At 42.1% G+C, this 18,924-nt stretch overlaps 3 protein-coding genes across 3 annotated transcripts; 2 read left to right on the top strand and 1 right to left on the bottom strand.

Moving 5' to 3' along the window:
• The first annotated feature begins 13,569 nt into the window (after positions 1-13,569).
• LOC108091591 lies at positions 13,570-15,965 on the top strand. The gene is made up of 2 exons (XM_017190866.1): positions 13,570-13,998; positions 14,613-15,965. Exons 1-2 carry the CDS (start codon positions 13,570-13,572, stop codon positions 15,963-15,965), a joined length of 1,782 nt encoding a protein of 593 aa, XP_017046355.1.
• LOC108091715 (kappaPI-stichotoxin-Shd2a) lies at positions 13,955-14,570 on the bottom strand. Its single transcript, XM_017191056.1, has 2 exons — positions 14,441-14,570; positions 13,955-14,386 (listed from the first exon to the last, which is right to left on the bottom strand). The coding sequence occupies exons 1-2, from the start codon at positions 14,511-14,513 to the stop codon at positions 14,013-14,015; spliced, it is 447 nt and encodes a 148-aa protein (XP_017046545.1). The 5' UTR covers positions 14,514-14,570; the 3' UTR covers positions 13,955-14,012.
• Positions 15,966-16,012: 47 nt separating the features above from the next.
• On the top strand, positions 16,013-18,264 carry LOC108091590. Its single transcript, XM_017190865.1, has 2 exons — positions 16,013-16,842; positions 16,897-18,264. Exons 1-2 carry the CDS (start codon positions 16,369-16,371, stop codon positions 18,262-18,264), a joined length of 1,842 nt encoding a protein of 613 aa, XP_017046354.1. The 5' UTR covers positions 16,013-16,368.
• The last annotated feature ends 660 nt before the right edge of the window (positions 18,265-18,924 follow it).

Here is an 18,924-nt window from a genome sequence, read left to right as displayed (position 1 = left end):
GTACTTGTAATTGCATAAAGGGTAACGGTAATGGTAATGGTATTGGATCCCTCGGACGAGGCCGTGCCCATCGATTTGGGGTTACTATATGTTCTCCCGGGTTATTATCGCCATCGCCGCCTGGCTGTTTTTGGTAGCCGACTGATAGCACAAAACTTGGCAATGACATTTCAATGCATTTATGATGTTTATCTTTCGGTTGCGCGGAGGCCAAAGTTAGGAGCAGGTCCTCCAGAGATACCGATACCATGCCAATTGTCAAGTGGCCACGATGGCGAAAGGGGGAGAGCTCTCTTTCGCTGCACTGATTTAGATAAATTGCGCACGTTTTCTAAGGCAGGGCCGGGCCTTATGCCTTATGGTCCGTTGTTATCAAAACAACTTCATCAACGACTCATTGATCTGGCGTTTGGTCGGTCGGTCAGGTTCATTTCGTATATTTTCCGTTGGCCAGCTTAATTGGCCAACGGTGATGGCCGTTTGATAGGCCCCCATAAGCAGTTTTTAATTAGGACCGGCCCCTTAACAAAGGATGCCGATTTCCCATTACCCATTTCGATGCCCATTCCGATGGCTAACCAGCTGCAAAAGCCATGAAATCCGCGCTCATAACTCACTCAACTGGCTTTGATTTATTTGGGGCATGGCCGAATTAGCATACAATTAGAGCAAATGCGCGGCTTATGCAATTTATGAAATATTTATGCCGGCCCAGGGATATTTCCCTAGCATTATGCAAATCCGACCATTGGCTACAATGTAACTCCGGTATCCGCATTAAAATTAACCATAAGCTTTCGATGGCCACATAAATATATAGTTTTCCTTTTGGTTTATGTTTTTCTTTTTTTTTTTTGCTATTTATCTATTATTATTATTGTGTTTTTTTTTTGGAAAGTTTACTGCTACACAGCGGGCATTTTGGTGACCGTTAAATGCCATTAACCAGACGATGCCGCGGCATTGGCAGTGGCATTGTTGTTGACCGCTTGCCGTTCGGCGGCAGCCGCACAAGAAAATGAAGCAGGTGCGCAATTGTCAATTTTCCTGCTTGCTGGCCACCGAAGGATGGGGAGCAAGTGAGACAGCGGCAGCCGCAACAAAGAAAACAATCAATGCGATGGAAAACCAAATAAATTCGAGGGAAATCACGAATATTTAATTCCCTTACTTTACTGCAAATTTAATTCCTTTTTATCTCCTTTACTACCTTTTGCCAATTAAACAGCAAAAAAGATAATAATAAAGATTTATTGCCATTTCGCAAGTTAATTATTAATCATCAATCAATAAGAAGTGCTGATGAAATAAAGTATCAGCCTACAACTCGTATGTACAATTTCACAGATCGTAAATTAATGTTAAGCCACAAACGTTTCTTTGTAGTTTTTAGGCCAGAGGTATAAGCGGCAACTAAACTTAGCCATACACCTAGCAGGCTTTAGGGTATTTTAGCCAACTCGGGTTGTCTCATTTTTTGTATATTTTCTACACAGTTTTTCTTTTTATCAGTTGCATATCGGCTTGACGCAGACATAGTAAGTAGCTTTTGTTGCTGCTTTTCCTGCTGCTGCTGCTGCTGCAGTTGCTGTTGCATTTGTTGCTGTTGCATTTGCTGGTGGTGCGGCAGCCGGCTGTGATTATTATGATTGTCCAGTGAAGCATGGAGGATGGCTGTGGCGGAGCTATGTCGATGGGGTAGCCGGCTTTGGGGTATTGTCATGATTTATGGCCTTTTCCTAGCCAAAGTGCCGTCGAAAGAGCGAGCGAGAGATCTGATGCTCGGCGCTTGTTCTACGATCTGTTGCTGGGAGATATCTCTATATATGTGGCTCACATGTGTCCGAGATGTGCTGGCCAATAATAATAATAATAATTTGCTTGATTTATGATTCGGTTTTGTGACACCAATTTGGCATGTGCCCCCGGACCAAACGATGTCACCTCAGGGGATGCAGATTCATCTTCTCAATAAAAAGAGCTGGTCAAGTGGCGTATTTTTTTGCGTCTGAAAACCATAAGCCAGAAAGTAAGCTTAAGAGATCTACGAGAAATTGGCCATATTTAAGCTGTCATTGGTGTGATATCGCATTCGCGGCAATCTGGTTAATTATGGACAAATTCTTTCATTATAAACAAAAGTAAAAAACGGGCTTAAGCCGGCGCTTATTGTCAGCTTTCTATGTCAACATTTCAGGGGGATCTCGAAACGAGCAAAAAGCTGGCAAAAAGCAGGCAAAACGCACATACATATGCCATAAAAATATCAAATATAATTGCGTGTGTCGTGCCACTTGAGAAGCTGTCGCGGTTCCTAAGCGCTTTTTCACAATGCTCGTTATCGCAATGTCACCGATAAATTCCAATTTCCCAGCCCGTAATTTATGTTGACGCAGGCTTATGACGCAAATCGAGAAATGTTAACATCTCTGGGGGGATGGGGTCTGAATTTTCAGCCTGCGGCCGAAAAATCTATTCGGTTCCCATTGCCTGGCAATGGCATTAGCATTGGAGTCGACTAATTTCCGCTGCATGCTAATTAAAAATGCCTTTGGCAACTTGGTCGCCACATGACTCTGGGCAATTTGCACGGCCGCCGCATCGATGGCGGTGTTCCATCTAAAAGGAGGGAATGAGAGACAAGTGGCTACACTGAACGAAAAGTGTTTTATATTTCTAAATAAGATTAGGAACTTCAACTAAGAACTGAGACAGTTCAATTATTATTTAATTTAAAAAACATTAAATTCTAAACTCAGCAAATTCATTCAGTACAAAACCAATATAACTGATATAAATATTCAATAAAATGCTATTAAAAATGTTGTCTTCGCAAAAATCTTAAATTTATTAAAATTTCTGTAAATTGCATTTAAAAAAATAATTATTTTTCCTGTTCTATGCAATTCAAGCTCTTTTTAAATAGGACACAAACTACAAACCTGCCACTGGTGACACTTTGTTGGGTATTCGTGTTACAAGCAACCTGAAAGTGATCTGTTTATTTTCTGTTTTTCTGAGTGGGCTGATTCTAGGAAGGCACATGCTCTCGAGCTGTCCCCAGGCAGAGACCATTTCGTTATGGTTTAAATGAGCAATTTAACAAGCAGACAGCACCGGCTGCCCTGCCACATAATGCGGCAAATGCTCCACGTTGCTGCTGCTGTTGCGGTTGCTGCTGCTGCTCCATGTGGAGTAAGAGATCAAAGATAGAAATCTCGGCAAGAAGCGGCAGACAGTGGCAGGCTGGCTGAGCTGGCTGAATTGAGCGGAGCTGAGCTGAGCTGGCGAACCACTGCCGGCGGCTCCATCGGTTAGGGTTATTGCTTGTTGTTGTCGTCGACTTAATAGCGGCGCTTGCCCCTTGTTGCTGCTGCTAGTATTGCTGCTATTGCTGCTACCATTGCTATTGCTGCTGCTGCACTTGAAATTGAATCTGAAGGAAAATCGTGCACATTCTGAGGCGACACCGAGATGCGGAAACGGCAGCACAACAAGCACAGAAGCCGTTAGTTAAACTGCTGTTGCTGCTGTTGTTGCTGCTGTTGCTGTTGTTGCTGTTGCTGTTGCCAGCGGCCAGCGTCCAAGTGCAGCTGCAATCCCGATTCAGTTGCAGTTGCAGTTGCAATACTCCCTTCGACCGCTGGCTGTCATAAAAGCTGGCCGGGATATTTTTGAGGCATATTAATTATTTCTTTTTTTTTGTTCCCGATCGCTCGTTCGGTCTTTTGTTGTCGCTGTTGTCGATGTTGTTGCTGCTGCTGTTGCTGTTGCCGCCGTGTTGCTGGTGTTGTTGCTCGTGAGGATGTGCTTGGGCTGGGCCCGCAGCTGCCCGCCAGCGATTTTTGACAGAGATTTTTGGTTTCTCTCGTTTTTGTTGCTGCCCCGAATCGTGGCCGTAGAGCAAAAAGCCCGGCCAGCACCAGCAATGAAATTTTTTCGTACATGTTATTGTCCATGTCCCAGGTTCAGGTCCGCCGTTTTGGTTGTTGTTGTTATTGTTGTTGCTGAAGCCAAAGCCAAAACCAAAAACCACCGCCACCCATGGCGGGTTCAATCGGGTTTCGTTACAGTTTTACTATAAGCTCTACATTGTTGATCCGGTGCACAGAAACAAAATATGAGGAGTATGTAGAATAGTTTCTACAATTTAAAAGAATTACTCATTTCTTAAACCTAGAAAAACCCTTAATTTGGTTTTGTATTTACTTTTTAATTTATTAAAAGCTTTGTATAGCTGAAATCCAAAATGTTATTTACTAAGTAAAACTACTTTTTTTAGATCTCTATATCCACTTGATCTGCTTAAATCAAAGTTATTTCTTGATTTTTTCTGTGTAAAGGAGGAGAAGGGTTGGGTACGGTCTGTCTAGTTGTCTTTTAGCGTTTGGCATTTTCAATTTCATGTTTTGTTGCCGCTGCTGTAGCCGTTGCCGTTCGTATTGCTGGATTTCTTTGAAGCACGATAAGCATTTCTCTTGAATTCGCTTCGTTGAGGGCGTGTGCGACCGAAAACCCAAAAAAAAAAAAAAAAAAAAACAAACCCAAACCCAAACGAAAAAATCACAGTTACATCAAATTGTTAATTCGTTTCATTTTGCACTGTCTACGAATCGGCGACTCCGGCATCTTGGCAACTTTTATGGGTCTGCTACCGTTGCTCCGAGCAACAAAACCAGCAACATCAACATCAACTGGCGGTGAGGTCAATTGAAATAGTGCAGAAAATCAATTGACAACGTTTTCTGTCGCCGTTGTTGTTGTGGACTATTTCCCCAACTTGTTGCCACCGAATTCGTTCTGGCCTGGATTAAAAAAACCGAAAGCATTTCAATTGTCGCATTAACGATGGTCGATCTATTAGCCAGTCTCTGACAGGATGATTGGAAGGGAAAAGTACGCGGTTCACGCCCACATCTTGATCCATTTATAATGTGGAGCAAATGCACTTGACAATGTTGCATGTCATTTAAATAACTTCCTGAGAGGGTTGGCTTCAGTATGACTAATGAATTATAGTTTCAAATGATCTATAGCGAATTACAAAAAAAGAATTCTGTTTAATTAAGTTTATTTTGAAGGTTAATTATTCTTAAGCGACTGTTTTTCAGAACCAGAAAACCAAATATAAATCTAATCCTGGAATCTCCCATCATTCTATGACACCACATCCATCGGAACTCTAAAGAAGATCCGATAACCTAGTCAAATTAAATATAGAAGATACACACATGCGAATTCAATTAATTTCCCCGAGGCCATTAACATTCTGATCGGTTGCAGCTGATAAAACACACTTTCAACATCGTCTGGATATTGGTGTGCTCAATCAGTCAGGTTGGCTCGACGGGGAGATGCCGCTTTTCCCATGACCAAAACCCAGCCTGCCAGCCCGCCCACTCTTGCCACCGTTTTGGCCATGAAAGCCGGCCGTGGAGGTTATTGTTTTTGCTGTTTTCCTCCCTGCCGTTGACTAAATTATGAGCGGAGTGAATTTTGCCGCTGACTAAATGGAAGCCGGCAGATGTGCCACGAATTTTTCTCATAAATAAGGCAAACGTGTGTGTGCAAAAAAAAAACCGAGAGAGAAATTGGCCAAAGAAAGCGACGCTGATAGCTGATGGCCAAAGCCACCAACGAACCCACCGAGAGCCCACCAATCACCCACCCACAGACCGTTTTAATTAAGCCGCCATGCAAATGAGCTGCAACTGGTTTTCTGGCCAGGATGGTACGAGCAGATGCCACAAGATAGAGGTGGGAGGCAGTTGTTAGGAGGCAGTTGGTAGGATGCTGGTTGGGGGCGTCTCCAGATCGGACTCGGCTGTGCGATTAATTGCGCTGAAATTGGCGCGGAATTTCCATGCAAATGCGGGACAAGTGAAAGCCACTAGATCCACAGCCGGTGGCTTCTTTATTTCTCTCCCCCTTTTCAACGATAACGATCGAGGTGGGGAGAGTCATCCCATCCCCAATCCCCAATCCCATCACCATATCCATATCCATCTATCTCCGAGTAGGCAGGGCTCCAGCGGAGGCCCAGCAGTTCAGTAAACAATCAATAGCACAACGGGAACCACAGCCACCATCTGCGACACTTTGCCAAACTAGTTCCACAACAAGATGTGTGGGGACTGCACTGAAAATAAAACACACCTTGCTCACTATAATTTAATTCAACTGAAATATGTTGAAAACAAAACCAGCCTACTTTCTTTATCCAACTTAAGTTCCCTTACTTATATCTTAGATAAACATTTGAAAAGAGTTTATTACTTATACGTGCTAGATCTGTTAAGCCCCACTTATAAGATTATTACCTAATTAATGCAATAAGACATTTTTATCCTCAGTGCTTCATATGTGACTGGGCTAGTCAACGCTCTTCTGTTGGCTGGCGAACGCGTTAGATTAATTTCCAAAGGCTGTCATTAAAATTCCAGCGCAATGCAATTTATATGCCACACACATGCCAATGGCTTAGACCAAGACTCGGGCATCAGGCAATTTTTAATAAAAACAGCTTCATATTTATGATATCAGAATATGGCCGAGAAAACGGGCTTGGAGACAGCGACTCTTTGGGCCAGACCACGCGCCGCTCGTTAGCGGTTTTGGGATGGGGTTTGTGGCTCTGAAGAACTGGCGATTGGAGGGGAGTTGGGGACACCGGGATACAACATCATCATCAGCGGACCGCCAATCGTGGGCTGTTGAAATTTGCATGACAAACTCAAACTCATCCATCAATCACGCAGCCAAACTCCAGTTCGAGTGCAGCTCATATGTATATTTGTTTCTGTGGCCAACTTGCAGTTGCATTTAGCAGCTGCCGCAAACTCGTTAGGACCCCACAATTTCACTTTTAATTACACATACTACGGCCGGCTAATCCCTCAAGCCGATTTTATATAACGCATTTGCCCCATTGACAGCGGGAGATGCTTGAAGCTGCACAGTAAAAAATATCAAGTGATATTTGCAGTTTTTTGCATAAAATTATGGTTTATAAAACGAAATATAATGAAAGTTTTTTAGATTTTCCTCATTAGTCATTGACCATTTTGGAATATGTTTTGAAGGCCTATCAACTTTCGACTATTTTTAAGGGGATTGAACTACTGATTAGTTATTTTCATGGTAAGATCAAATTAAGAAATATATTTGTGATTTTCTAAATTAAAATATAAATTAAATTTTTAACATTTTTAATGAATATTTTATTCATGGCTTATTAACATGCTTGTTTTCTCTGCGTGGATTGAATAGCTCCGCTTAGCGCAAATTTTCACTTGTCTTTTGCATAATTTAGACAAGCTGAATGGGCGATGGAGCGATGGGGCTGCGGATCTGTGGTTTTGGGGGAGGGGGGAGGGGGGAAAAGGGGACGACTGCCTGGGGCTGCAACACGGGCGGCGCCGTAAAATCAATTTGCAGCCACGCACTGCGTTATCAGAAAGTGCGAGCGGGATGGCACTTAAGTGCGTAGCGCCACCTGTCGTCGCTCGTTAGCGTCATCGTAAATAATTCGAATCCTGCGATTTTTTCCCCCATCTTTTTCGCATCTCAAGTACGTGTTTTCCAAAGAGGGGTATTATTTTCAGCTCGCTCTCAACGTGAAGTTTCTTGAGGCCGTTGCGAAAACCTATGCAAATTTATGACTGTCAGCGGATCACGGACCATGTTTCCTCATTGAGTCTGGGGAAGTGATAACGAAATGACCATAATGGCCATTAGGGGCAGTTGCAGTTGCCTTTTGTTGGCGGCCACACGATGTATCCACATATCCCACTGTGCCACGAAACGTATTTTCCGCTTTTTCTATTTTCCACCGAGGCCGAAACAAAACAAGGCAGAAAATAATTGTAAATCGCTAGATTTATGACCGAAAACATAGCCACGAATTATGACGCCGGCCACAGGTGGAAATCGCATGCTGATTTCAACTTGATTTGCTTGCCATATAATTGCAAATTGTATTTGTTTAAACACGTACTCATGTTGGCCGTTGGCTGTTTTCGTTGTTTTCCCTCCCAAGAGCCCCAAGAAATCGGCGTCCAGCCGGCGAGTATTGCATGTTGCAAGTTGCTGGTGTGTCCGCAGATCTTTTGTTGCCACACGCCCACACAACCCCCGCAATCCGAAATGCTCCGAGACAACTTTGAACGATTGCTTGACGTGTTTTCTTTTGGCCAAGAGCATTTAAAGCACATCTCCAAGTGCCCGTTGTTAACGAATTATTATTTATTCATTTCAGAGCTGTCTGCTTTGTAATGAAATAATCAACTCGTACAGCTGAGTATATAATTTTAGATATTTGGAGTGAGGATTTTATTTGTCTCCTCATAAAGCAATTGAAAGATATTTCCTAAGGGCCTTGTTAAGTTTTATATATAATGTTCTTGAGGTGATAAGTTTAATAAGCGAACTAATAGTTTTCAAAAAAGAGAAATCCTTAATAAAATTTCGCTTGAAGCAGTAAATTACTAGTTAACCTCTTGCTAATATGAAGACCGAAAATAATATAGCGCTTTCTACCAATTCGAGGGGAATCTAAATCACCTGAAGTATCTCATTTCACGTTTAACCGCCACGCGGGATTGCTCTTGAAAGTCATCATAACTCGAGGTGGCCAAAAAAAAGTCTTCAAATTATGATTGGATGCAGCTTCCGCATAACCGAACTGCAGCTGCGACCCCAAATGGAGGCGTCCTGGATCCTCGAATCGAGTATGGCATCCAATTTCGCCCCGGGGCACTGCCACGTGCGTGCTCCATTTCTTCTGCTTTCGGCCAAAAGGTGCCAATGTGGCAAATGATTTGTGCTTAACATTTTTATGGCTGCCATAAGTTGGCCGGAGTGTGGTAAATGCTACAGCCACTGCCACTGGCCAGAAGCCACTGACCGCAGGCCAAACCTATGGCAACTCGAACCGGATCGTGTCTTGACACTTGAGGTATCGGTTTCATTAGCGAAATGTTTCCGTAAGAATGCCAAAAGGTCGCAATTGATGCCATTTACAAGGCGATTGCCATGGCCATATACGAATATACCTGGTACAACATGTGGTGCCATCCAGGATGAGGAGGAGGTAGATATGCTTTTCGGTTATTACTCGTGTATTGGGTTTCCCCCAGCTTCCTTCTTATCCTCGGCAGGCATCGCTGGCGATTTGTTAACCCGCCGCGACTCAATAAATTTATCAAATTGAAAAATGCGCTATCGAAATCAAATCAAAGCGAACAGCGAACGGGCTCCAAAGGAGTGTGTTGATTTTTATGGAACTGTGGGGGAAAACAATTCGGCAAATCGCTTTGCAATCAGCAGTCCCCGGATTTAGCCCAGCCCAATAGCAGACCGCTAACCCTGGTGCTTAGCTACACTCCTCAAAAACGATTAAGTTGATTAGAGACTGGAATACCAATTTTATTTGTTAGTACAATATTACAACAATTAATTGTAATATATTTTAAATTAAGGTAGTTAAAAGTATTGTGGCTTTGTTACTCTTTTTAAACTTACCTAGAAACGATTTAAATACAAATTTTGTTACATTTTCTTTTTTTAGTGTGATGGTTTTCCTTTTGCCTTGATTAATTAATTGTTTTGTAAATATAAAATTGTATGTTCTATTTTTCTTGGTGCATTGGTATCGCATACAAACGACTTGTGACAAAATGACGAAATTTATGTTACTTTTTTGCATCGGCAAAGTGCAAACCGTTGCCGCTTTCCGCGGGGCGGGCAGGTGGGCAGTCTGTCAGCAACAAATGCAAAGCGCCAAAAACTGCGACACTTTGTATAAATTGTGTTGAAAACAGCAGCAGCAGCAGCAGCAGCAGCAACAACAACAGTGGGAGCAGGAGCAGATCAGCTCCGCTCAGCTTAGAGGCAACTCCGTCTGTCCGTGGCAATTGCGGACTGAGCTGAGCCGCAACTGGCGATCGGAGCTGGCCACACCCCCTCGGGCAAATGCAACAAATTATTGTCATCAATTTTTAGATGCAAAGCTTGAGGAGTGACATTTATTGAAGCATGGCTGGAGTAGTAGAAGTGGTAGTAGTAGTCCGGAGCAGGGGCCGCTGGCCAGGCTGAGTTCGGTCCAGTTGGGTCCAGGACGTGATTGCTTCACATTGCAAGCGGCTGGTAATGTTGATGATGATTATAGGCACGGTCCGGCATGGTTTGCTCCGGTCTACACTGCAGGATAATAAATGGAAAGTTTGATTATCATACAATTCATACGGGAAATATGTGTCTTTAATTTTCGATCAAAAGATCGGGGAGGTCACCGAGATCACTGAGACTCTATAAGCTAACGAATATTTAAAAAAGGTAAATTTGGACAATACTTTTTATAAATCGTGGGAAATACCAAAACGGAGTTTATTATTTTGAAACTTCTAATAAACGGTATGTTTTAAAAATTGTCTTAAGTTCAAGAGAATTTAGCTTAAAACAGTATTCTATTTAGATAGGTTCTATTACTTCATTTTGAACTCCATTTTTTTGGTAGTATTTTTTTTATAAACTTCCAGGCATTGGATAATTAAATTTTTTTTTTTTCCAGTGCACCCCAACTTGGCTTGTTCCTGGCCAGTTAGGAGTGACACGTTCGCCGCTGATTGCTAGGAAACGATGGCAACAAGTGGCCATCGGCTGGCCATCCACTTAAATGAGTTTCTGACTGGGAGTTTTCTGGCTGCTTTTGTTTCGCTTTGGTTGCGATTTTTTTTTGTCTTCGGACTTCGGTTTTCGGTTTCTGGCGGCGGCTGGCGATGCCGCTTCATTAGCAGCTCGCTTGGCCCCAAAAAAAGTAAAAGCCAAAAAGTTATGACCATATTTGTGCTAAATTATGAGGCCCTTTCATAAATCAGGCACTCGGGCAGCGGCGACCTAGCGAAAAATGCCAAGATTATGGCTCTGGCAATGTTTAGTGTGGCACCATTAGCCGCAGCTCCGGAAAACTCGCGCAAATGGTCAGCGGTGGAAAATTTACATTGTGCCCCGGAACGTGGTGGACAATTGCAAGTGCTCGACTTACTTTAAACTGTGCCATTTATCATATGCGAAAATATTTTGTCAGTCCGCTTTTGGCCTTTTGCCATTTTCACCATTTCCATTTGGCCATCTTTCGCTTTTCAATGCGGCCGAAGACCGAAGACCGAAGACCAGAGCCGCACTGAATCTGTACTGGTGGTTATGTCGGGAGCCGTCCCCCAAAAAGGCTACCGTTTTGGTAACGTTTTTGCTTTTGGTTAACGGGGGAGTTGGGGGCATTCGGTTTGCAGTTACAGTTGGCTCGTGCATGTCTCGTGGCCAGCAACAATAACCGAACAACCGAACAACCGAACTGGACAACAAAAGTCGGATGTAGGTACGATCACTTGCATTACGGTTCCAGTTGTGCACTTCAGCCACATACCCGAATATGAGTTACTTTCCTGGGGCAGTGTCTCAGCCTCTGTTCGAATGGAACGGGGCCATGATCTCTGCCTGAGCTGGCTAGGAAGTGGCAGAGCTCAGAAACAATTACCAGGCTGCCGGTGCCAGGAGTAAGGACACTCCAGGCAAACTGCGCCGGAAAGTGGGTCGACTCACTATGCAAATGAGTTATCGCCTTAACGATAGCTACTAATCATAAAAACATTTTCTTTTGGCAAAAGCAATTAAAGGAAAGTTAGGCACAAAGCTTTGAGTTTTCATATATTTCAAATAAAACGTTAAACTTTATTCTGACTGATGTTCAAAAACCCCATTTGAGTAAGCACATTTTAAAAATAACCACATACGATTGCCATGTTCTGCAAGTGGGTTAAGTGAAGTTTCTGCATTGCAAAAGATTGCTATATAAGAATGCGCCAGGGCACTTATGAACTTTGGGGCTCTTCTCGCTAAATTGACATCGCATACGCAACCCAGGCCAGCCAATTAAATACTCTACGTGACCTCCGGCGGCAAAAAACAAAACCGAAGATAAAAACTGATGACAAAAAAATCAGAAAACCAGCCCTGCCATGTTGAGCTTTCCACGCTGCCACTCTTTTTGTGCGAGATACGCGGTATGTGCAGCTAATTGACCAGCCCCATACGATGATGCACTTCATCAAAAAAATACCAAAAAAGCAGAAGCAGCAACCAGAAATGACAAAAGCCAAAAAAGAGCGAGTGAGTGAGACTTACTCAAGTGGCGGGGCATTACGTCAACGTCAACTCAATTTGGCGGACAACAGCATGGGGCTGAGTCGTCTACGACTGGGAATTGGAGGACTTGGGGTCCGGGGAGCATGCGACTCGGTCTGAGTGCGGGTCAAGTGCTGACGCATCAGCCAAATCCAGTGAAGTGCACCAAAACATATAAAAGCTTGAAAAATATAATGAGCACTGTGGATGCTGTTGTTGGCAGCATCGTTAAGAGAGATCATCTGTCAGGCGGATCGCTTATGAATGAGATTTTTGCCTCGCTTTAGCCTTGCTATTGTTTCTTGTTTCTTGAAATTAAAACTTTATAAACTTTTTAAAGCTGAACAGCTGATATTTTAAACATAATTTAGCAAGCTACACAAGCTAATAATAATCTATTTTTGTATCTCTGTCCATGTAAAACTGTCCAAAGATTTACGAGAAAATCCTAATCATGTCAATTTTTTTAATTTTCCATTCATTGCAAAGGGAGACCCAAATAAGCACTTCCACGACAATTTTTATCCGAACCCAAAGTGGAATACCTCTAAACATTTGTGATGGAATTCCTGAAAGAACTGCGTTAAGATTTTTCAAATCAGTGATGGACCAATTTTTGGCCCCTGCTCATATCAGATTTTTTCTAGTTATCCATAATTTGCAATAGTACCCTCAAATCGGGACTTCCAGTAGCCATAACTCTGACAATTTTTATCCGATCTTCAAGTGGCATACCTCTTAACATTTGAGATGGAATTCCTGAACGATTCCCATTGGAATTTTTCAAATCGGTGATGGTCCAATTTTTGACCCCTGTTCATGTCAGATTTTTCTTAATTTTCTATGAATTGCAGTAGGAGACCCAAATCAGCACTTCCAGTAGCCATAACTCGGTCAATTTTTATCAGATCTTAAAGTAGCATACCTCTTAACATTTGTGATGGAACACCTGAACGATTCCTGTTGGAATTTTTGAAATCGGTGATGGTCCAATTTTTGACCCCTGTTCATGTCAGATTTTTCTTAATTTTCCATGAATTGCAGTAGGAGACCCAAATCAGCACTTCCAGTAGCCACAAATCGGTCAATTTTTATCAGATCCCAATGTGGCAATCCTCTTAGCGATTCTTAAACGAATTGCGCTTAAATATTTCAATTAAGTGATGGTTGGCTTATATAGGTACTTCTGTGAATATAAAAAGGACAGCAATACATCTACTAAACTCAATTTGTCAAATTTTTTATGTGGTGCTTGTTGATGTTAGCATGTGATTAAAACCTAACGAGCTGAGTGAAATGAATTTAAATATTACCCATGGGGGCAGATAATGACAACAGCAGAACCAACATAAAGGCTGAAACCGAAACAAATTTTCAAAAGTCGGCATGGGTCAGTTGCCTATTCTGCTAGCCACCTTGGCTCTCTTCAATCCTGGTAGAGATTCTTCTCTCCGCAACTTAATTCATAATCTGAGAAGTGATCTTGAATTTGACTACGTTCTTTTGCTGGGCAACTCGGATCCCATTTGGCAGGAGATCTTATTGCAACTACCAGTTCCCATCGTTCAGATTAGGGAGATGACCGAAAATAGCGAAGAATTGGGCGATAATCATTCCCACAATATCCTTACCATTGCTTTCATATATCAATCCTCAGAAGAAACACTAAAACTAATGCACTCTTATCTGCGAAAGTTGAATACAACGCCGATTCTTCTGGTTCTAAAGGAAAAGTCGATAAAAGTAAAACCATTGCTGGAGTGGTGTTGGAATCACCAATTACTCAATGTCGTGGCTATTGGATATGACTTCGAGGTGAGATTTTATTATTACCCAAACAGCTCAAAATTAAAGAGGGTAAAGGCTTCCATTGATTCTTTTAAAGTTACTAATTGTTCTTCCTTTTTCGTGGTGACTTCTTCACTTATTGGTGGTGGGGTTACAGAGGGTTCAGTTGGGTTATTATGTAGTTCCTTCTGCTCTAATGTAAATTCATATTTTTCCGTGGAGGTAATAACATCATCTTCAGGATCTGCGGGAGCATTACAAGCTATTCTGCATTCTTCTTTTGTTTGAAAACGATTTGGGTTTCCACCACAACCACCGTAAATAAACATTACACAGCCATTGTTTGTAAAATCATAGGCAAACATTCTAAAATGTCCGTTGCAAGGACCAGGATTGGCCAGAAACATGCACTTTTCTATTAATTAGATTATTTTTGTAAAGGTTTGCTAAACATTTTGTTACAACTTACCTTGACGGCGTGTTTCATAAGTCCCAATGCATTTTAGGTAAATCAGTAAGTAAAAGGGTACAAGAAAATACATGACAACGTTATAATTTATGATATAATGTGTTGGATTAATATATTTTGTGAATGTGAAAATTTAATCAGACGCCCTGTGGATTTTGTAATATATTTTCAGGAGTCTATGATTGTCTACAGCTACACACCCTTTCCAATCTTGCAGTTTATTGAAAGGCCTTTCGAAAATAGTACGAAGATATTCGAGCCACGTTTAGAAAACCTTCATGGCTATGAGTTACCAGTGGCTATTGGAGGATCTGCGCCCCGTTTGATTGTCTATCGTGGGAAGGATGGCAAGCTGAAAATTTCAGGACCGGTGGGCAATTTAAAGTATTGCATTGAACAGCGCTTTAATTGCCGACTGGTTCAGCAGTACTTTTTGAATGAGTCTTTTATTTTTCCTGCTCAGCAATATGAAGGAGCCGTGCGAAACGGCAGTGTGGAATTCGCTCTGGCGGCATACTATCCTAAACCTCCGTTTTCTAGATTTACTTACCCCATCGAGTTGATGAGCTGGTGCCTCATGATGCCGGTGCCACAGGAGGTGCCACACAGTCAGTTGTACAGCATGGTGTTTAGTCCTTCGGCATTTTTAATCACTCTGCTTGTGATGGTACTTACCTCATTAATATTATCTTTTGCTCTTCGTCTGCATGGATATCGAGTGGATTTCAGTGAGTATATTCTTCACGACAGCTGCTTAAGAGGAGTGATGTCCCAACCCTTCTACGAGGTTTTCCACTCACCGTTCTTGGTGAAAGGTATTTACCTGGGGATTTGCGTGTTTGGAGTGCTGATTACCGCCGCGTACAACTCAGTCTTCTCCACTTATATGACCAGTGCACCGAAATTTCCCCCATTTACTAGTTATGAGACCATCAAGCACTCGAATGTCAAGGTTGTTATATGGACACCAGAATACGAAATGCTTCTTGAAACTTCCAAAAACATGGAGACATACAAGTCCATTTATCGTTTGGAGCCCAATTACACAAAGTTTCTGGAATTACGGGACTCGTTCGATCCAAGATATGGCTACATGATGCCACTTGAGAAGTGGTCACTTGTAAACCAGCAACAGAAGGTCTTTAGTTCTCCATTGTTTAATCTGAAAGAGGATCTCTGCGTATATCACACGGTGCCCATTGTGTTTGCCATCATGGAAAACTCGATATTTAAGGAACCCCTGAATCGTCTTATTATCGATTTGACTGCAATGGGCCTTTTTAATCATTGGCGCGACATGGTCTTTACGGATTTGATTAGGGCCGGAAAATTGGAGCTCAGGGATCTGAGTCCTCCACATGAATTTCGACCCATGAAAGTAGAGGACTTGGAAAAGATTTGGATAATGGTTGGAGTTCTGCTAAGTCTGGCCACCTTTGTTTTTCTATTGGAGTGTATAAGGTTTTATCGCCTAAAGATAATACAAAAAATTAAAAGTGTATTTAGGCGAACAGCTGAACTGTAATTCAGTTAAAGATTCAAATTCAATATGTATGTTTATTAAAATTTTATTCAATAATAAAGGCACTTAATAAATGCATTTGGCACTCTCGCTAATTGAAGTCTTTTTATTCGTACAGCAACGAGGTGTTATAAAGATACCCTTATGTTCTTTCCTTAATTGCCAAAGGAAGAAAAAAGTTATTGTTAATTTCCCAACCAAACTTTGTCTGATTCGCGTAATATGAGCTGTTTTTGTGTAATCCCATGGGAATTGTTTTTTGGTTGTCTTTTTTCTCCAGCGACTTGTTAACGCGGGCTGCTAATTGGAATTAGCCATTAGCGATGTCGTCGGCGGATTCATTAGCAACCCTTTAAATGTGCAGCGGCATCAATCAGTGTCATGCAGTTGTCCCTCGGCCATCGTGATGAATGGCCCAATGTGGTTCCTGAGTGGGCTTTGCCTGATTACCCTGGTTGGTGGCGCAACGGTAATTGAATTACTGGACAGGATAAAGCTGGAGTCCGACTTTGAGTACGTGCTGCTCATGAAGAACAGGAACTTCAGTCTGCCGGATCAGGTTTGGAATGGCAGTTCGTTGTCAAAGGATATTATGGAAACATTTGAAGTGCCTGTTCTTCGGTTGAACGAGAATGTGAGCTACTTTTTGCACAATAGTATGAACAGGCGACTGGTTTCGATTGTGTTTGTTAATGACACGAATTTGGATAACCACATTGGTCTTCTAAAAGCCCTGGTGTTGAATCTTAGGCACATGACCACTTCTAGGGTGATTTTTCTAATACAATCGGAAGCTTCAACAGAAATGCTTTATAATTTATTCAAGTATTGCTGGCGAAAAAAGCTGTTGAATGTGATCGTTCTCTTTGAAGATTTCGAGGTTCGTATTTAAAATAACAGCTTCTTCATAAAAATGATGTTTTTTATTTTCCAGGAAACCTCAACGTTTTACAGCTACTCGCATTTTCCTATATTACAAATAGAAGAGCGAATCTACGAACCCAGGCTAGAATCGCTACCAATTTTTCCCGATCGCATGAGAAATTTGCATGGCTATGAGATGCCAGTGATTATTGGAGGAACTACACCTCGTATGATTGCTTACAGAAACAAGAAGGGTCAAGTGGTTTACGACGGAACCGTGGGTCATTTTATGAATGTTTTTCAGCAGAAGTACAATGTAAGATTTGTCCAACCATTGGTGGGAAAAAATCCTTTGGACTTTGCACCTTCTATGCAAACAGTGGCAGCAGTGCGAAATGAAACCGTGGATATATCTATGTCTCTGACTTATCCAACGATTCCGCCATATGGTTTTAGTTATCCTTACGAACAGTTGAACTGGTGCGTAATGCTGCCAGTGGAGGCCGATGTGCCACCTTTTGAGTATTACACGAGGGTCTTTGAACTGGCTGCCTTTTTGTTAACTCTGGGAATTCTGGTTATTATATCATGTTTGCTGACCAGCACCTTAAGGCTTCATGGTTATGCGACAAACTATAGTGAATATATACTTCATGACAGCTGCTTGAGAGGAGTTCTTGGACAATCCTTCGTTGAAGTTCTTAGAGCTCCAACCCTCGTAAGGGGTATTTATCTAGAGATTTGTGTTTTAGGTATCCTGATCACTGCCTGGTACAACTCATATTTCTCCAGCTATGTAACCACTGCACCAAAGCAACCCGCTTTCAGAAGTTATGATGATATTCTGGCCTCTAGATTGAAGGTTGTGGCCTGGAAGCCGGAATATGCCGAGTTGGTTGGCCGGCTTTTGGAGTTTCGCAAGTACGAGAAAATGTTCCTGGTTGAACCCGATTTTAACCAATATCTGGCTCGTCGCGATACAATGGATTCTCGGTACGGCTACATGATAAGCTCTAACAGATGGGTGTTGATCAACGAGCAGCAAAAGGTCTTCTCTCGACCACTTTTTCAGAAACGCGACGATTTCTGCTTTTTCAACAACATACCTTTTGGATTTCCTTTGCACGAGAACTCAGTTTTCATGGAACCCGTGCAAAAGTTAATAATGGAGTTGGCGGAAACAGGACTAACATTTCACTGGATGTCCACGGGTTTTACGGAGCTCATTGAAGCGGGAGAAATGCACTTCGTGGACTTGAGTCCCCATCGAGAATTCAGGGCCATGCAAGTCCAGGACCTTCAGTACGTTTGGTATGGTTTCGCCTTCATGGTGGTATTTTCCTCCCTAGTTTGGCTACAGGAAATTTTGAGCTATAGATTCAAAAGGCAACCCATTTTCCCACGACGTTTATTATTTCGAAACCAAAAGAAAAGTTAGGCGAACATAGACTTTTTGACCGTAAAATGAAAGCTTGAGCCAATAAAAGTAAATCGATTTATGTTACTTGCGAAGGGTTTTCCTCCCAAACGAGGAGAGCCTTTAGTTTTAATGATTATAGTAAGTGGAGTTGCACAGTTGCAGCTGCTTTATGGTTATTTGTATGGTCATCAAATATGACTTTCCTTTCGTTTCGCTTAACCCATTTGGGGATCAGATGTTCCCGATTTTCATTGTGCAAATATTTGCACAGCAGCTCGCCGGCTCAAAGTTCAACATCAAAAGCAATTAAGACGCGTGCTTGCCGCAGTGGCAGCTGAACACCGAACACCGAACACTGAACACCAAATACCCAGTGTTTGAGTTCCCCCAAAGGCGCGCTGATGTTAGCCACCTGTGCGACGGCAACTGGCGCCTCTTGAAATTCCCTAATCGACATGTTTCGATCTCAAACGACGTGGCCAGCAGCGGAGGCATCACCATCAGCGGTACACATGGAAAAATTATTTGGTTTCAGATTTGAAACGCCGATAAGATCACATTTTAGAAAATCGATTAAAACATTTGTTTTAAAAAATGCTTAGATTTTCTTGTCCCATGTTTGCATATCATAATAAATATTTCATGGAAGAGTGTTCATTTAATGTAAACATTAAAAAA

This window comes from Drosophila ficusphila, unplaced genomic scaffold (assembly GCF_018152265.1).
Source record: "Drosophila ficusphila isolate 14025-0441.05 unplaced genomic scaffold, ASM1815226v1 contig_791, whole genome shotgun sequence".
Taxonomy (NCBI): domain Eukaryota; kingdom Metazoa; phylum Arthropoda; class Insecta; order Diptera; family Drosophilidae; genus Drosophila; species Drosophila ficusphila.
This window is presented reverse-complemented; position numbering and strand designations above follow the sequence as displayed.

Excerpts from the sequence above, each read along its gene's own strand:
- LOC108091591 (XM_017190866.1), top strand. The coding sequence starts at position 13,570 with ATGGGTCAGTTGCCTATTCTGCTAGCCACCTTGGCTCTCTTCAATCCT. Across the intron at positions 13,999-14,612 it reads CTATTGGATATGACTTCGAG|GAGTCTATGATTGTCTACAG; the intron begins GTGAGATTTTAT and ends ATATATTTTCAG.
- LOC108091590 (XM_017190865.1), top strand. The coding sequence starts at position 16,369 with ATGAATGGCCCAATGTGGTTCCTGAGTGGGCTTTGCCTGATTACCCTG. Across the intron at positions 16,843-16,896 it reads TTCTCTTTGAAGATTTCGAG|GAAACCTCAACGTTTTACAG; the intron begins GTTCGTATTTAA and ends TTTATTTTCCAG.
- LOC108091715 (XM_017191056.1), bottom strand. The coding sequence starts at position 14,513 with ATGTATTTTCTTGTACCCTTTTACTTACTGATTTACCTAAAATGCATT. Across the intron at positions 14,387-14,440 it reads TTATGAAACACGCCGTCAAG|AAAAGTGCATGTTTCTGGCC; the intron begins GTAAGTTGTAAC and ends TCTAATTAATAG.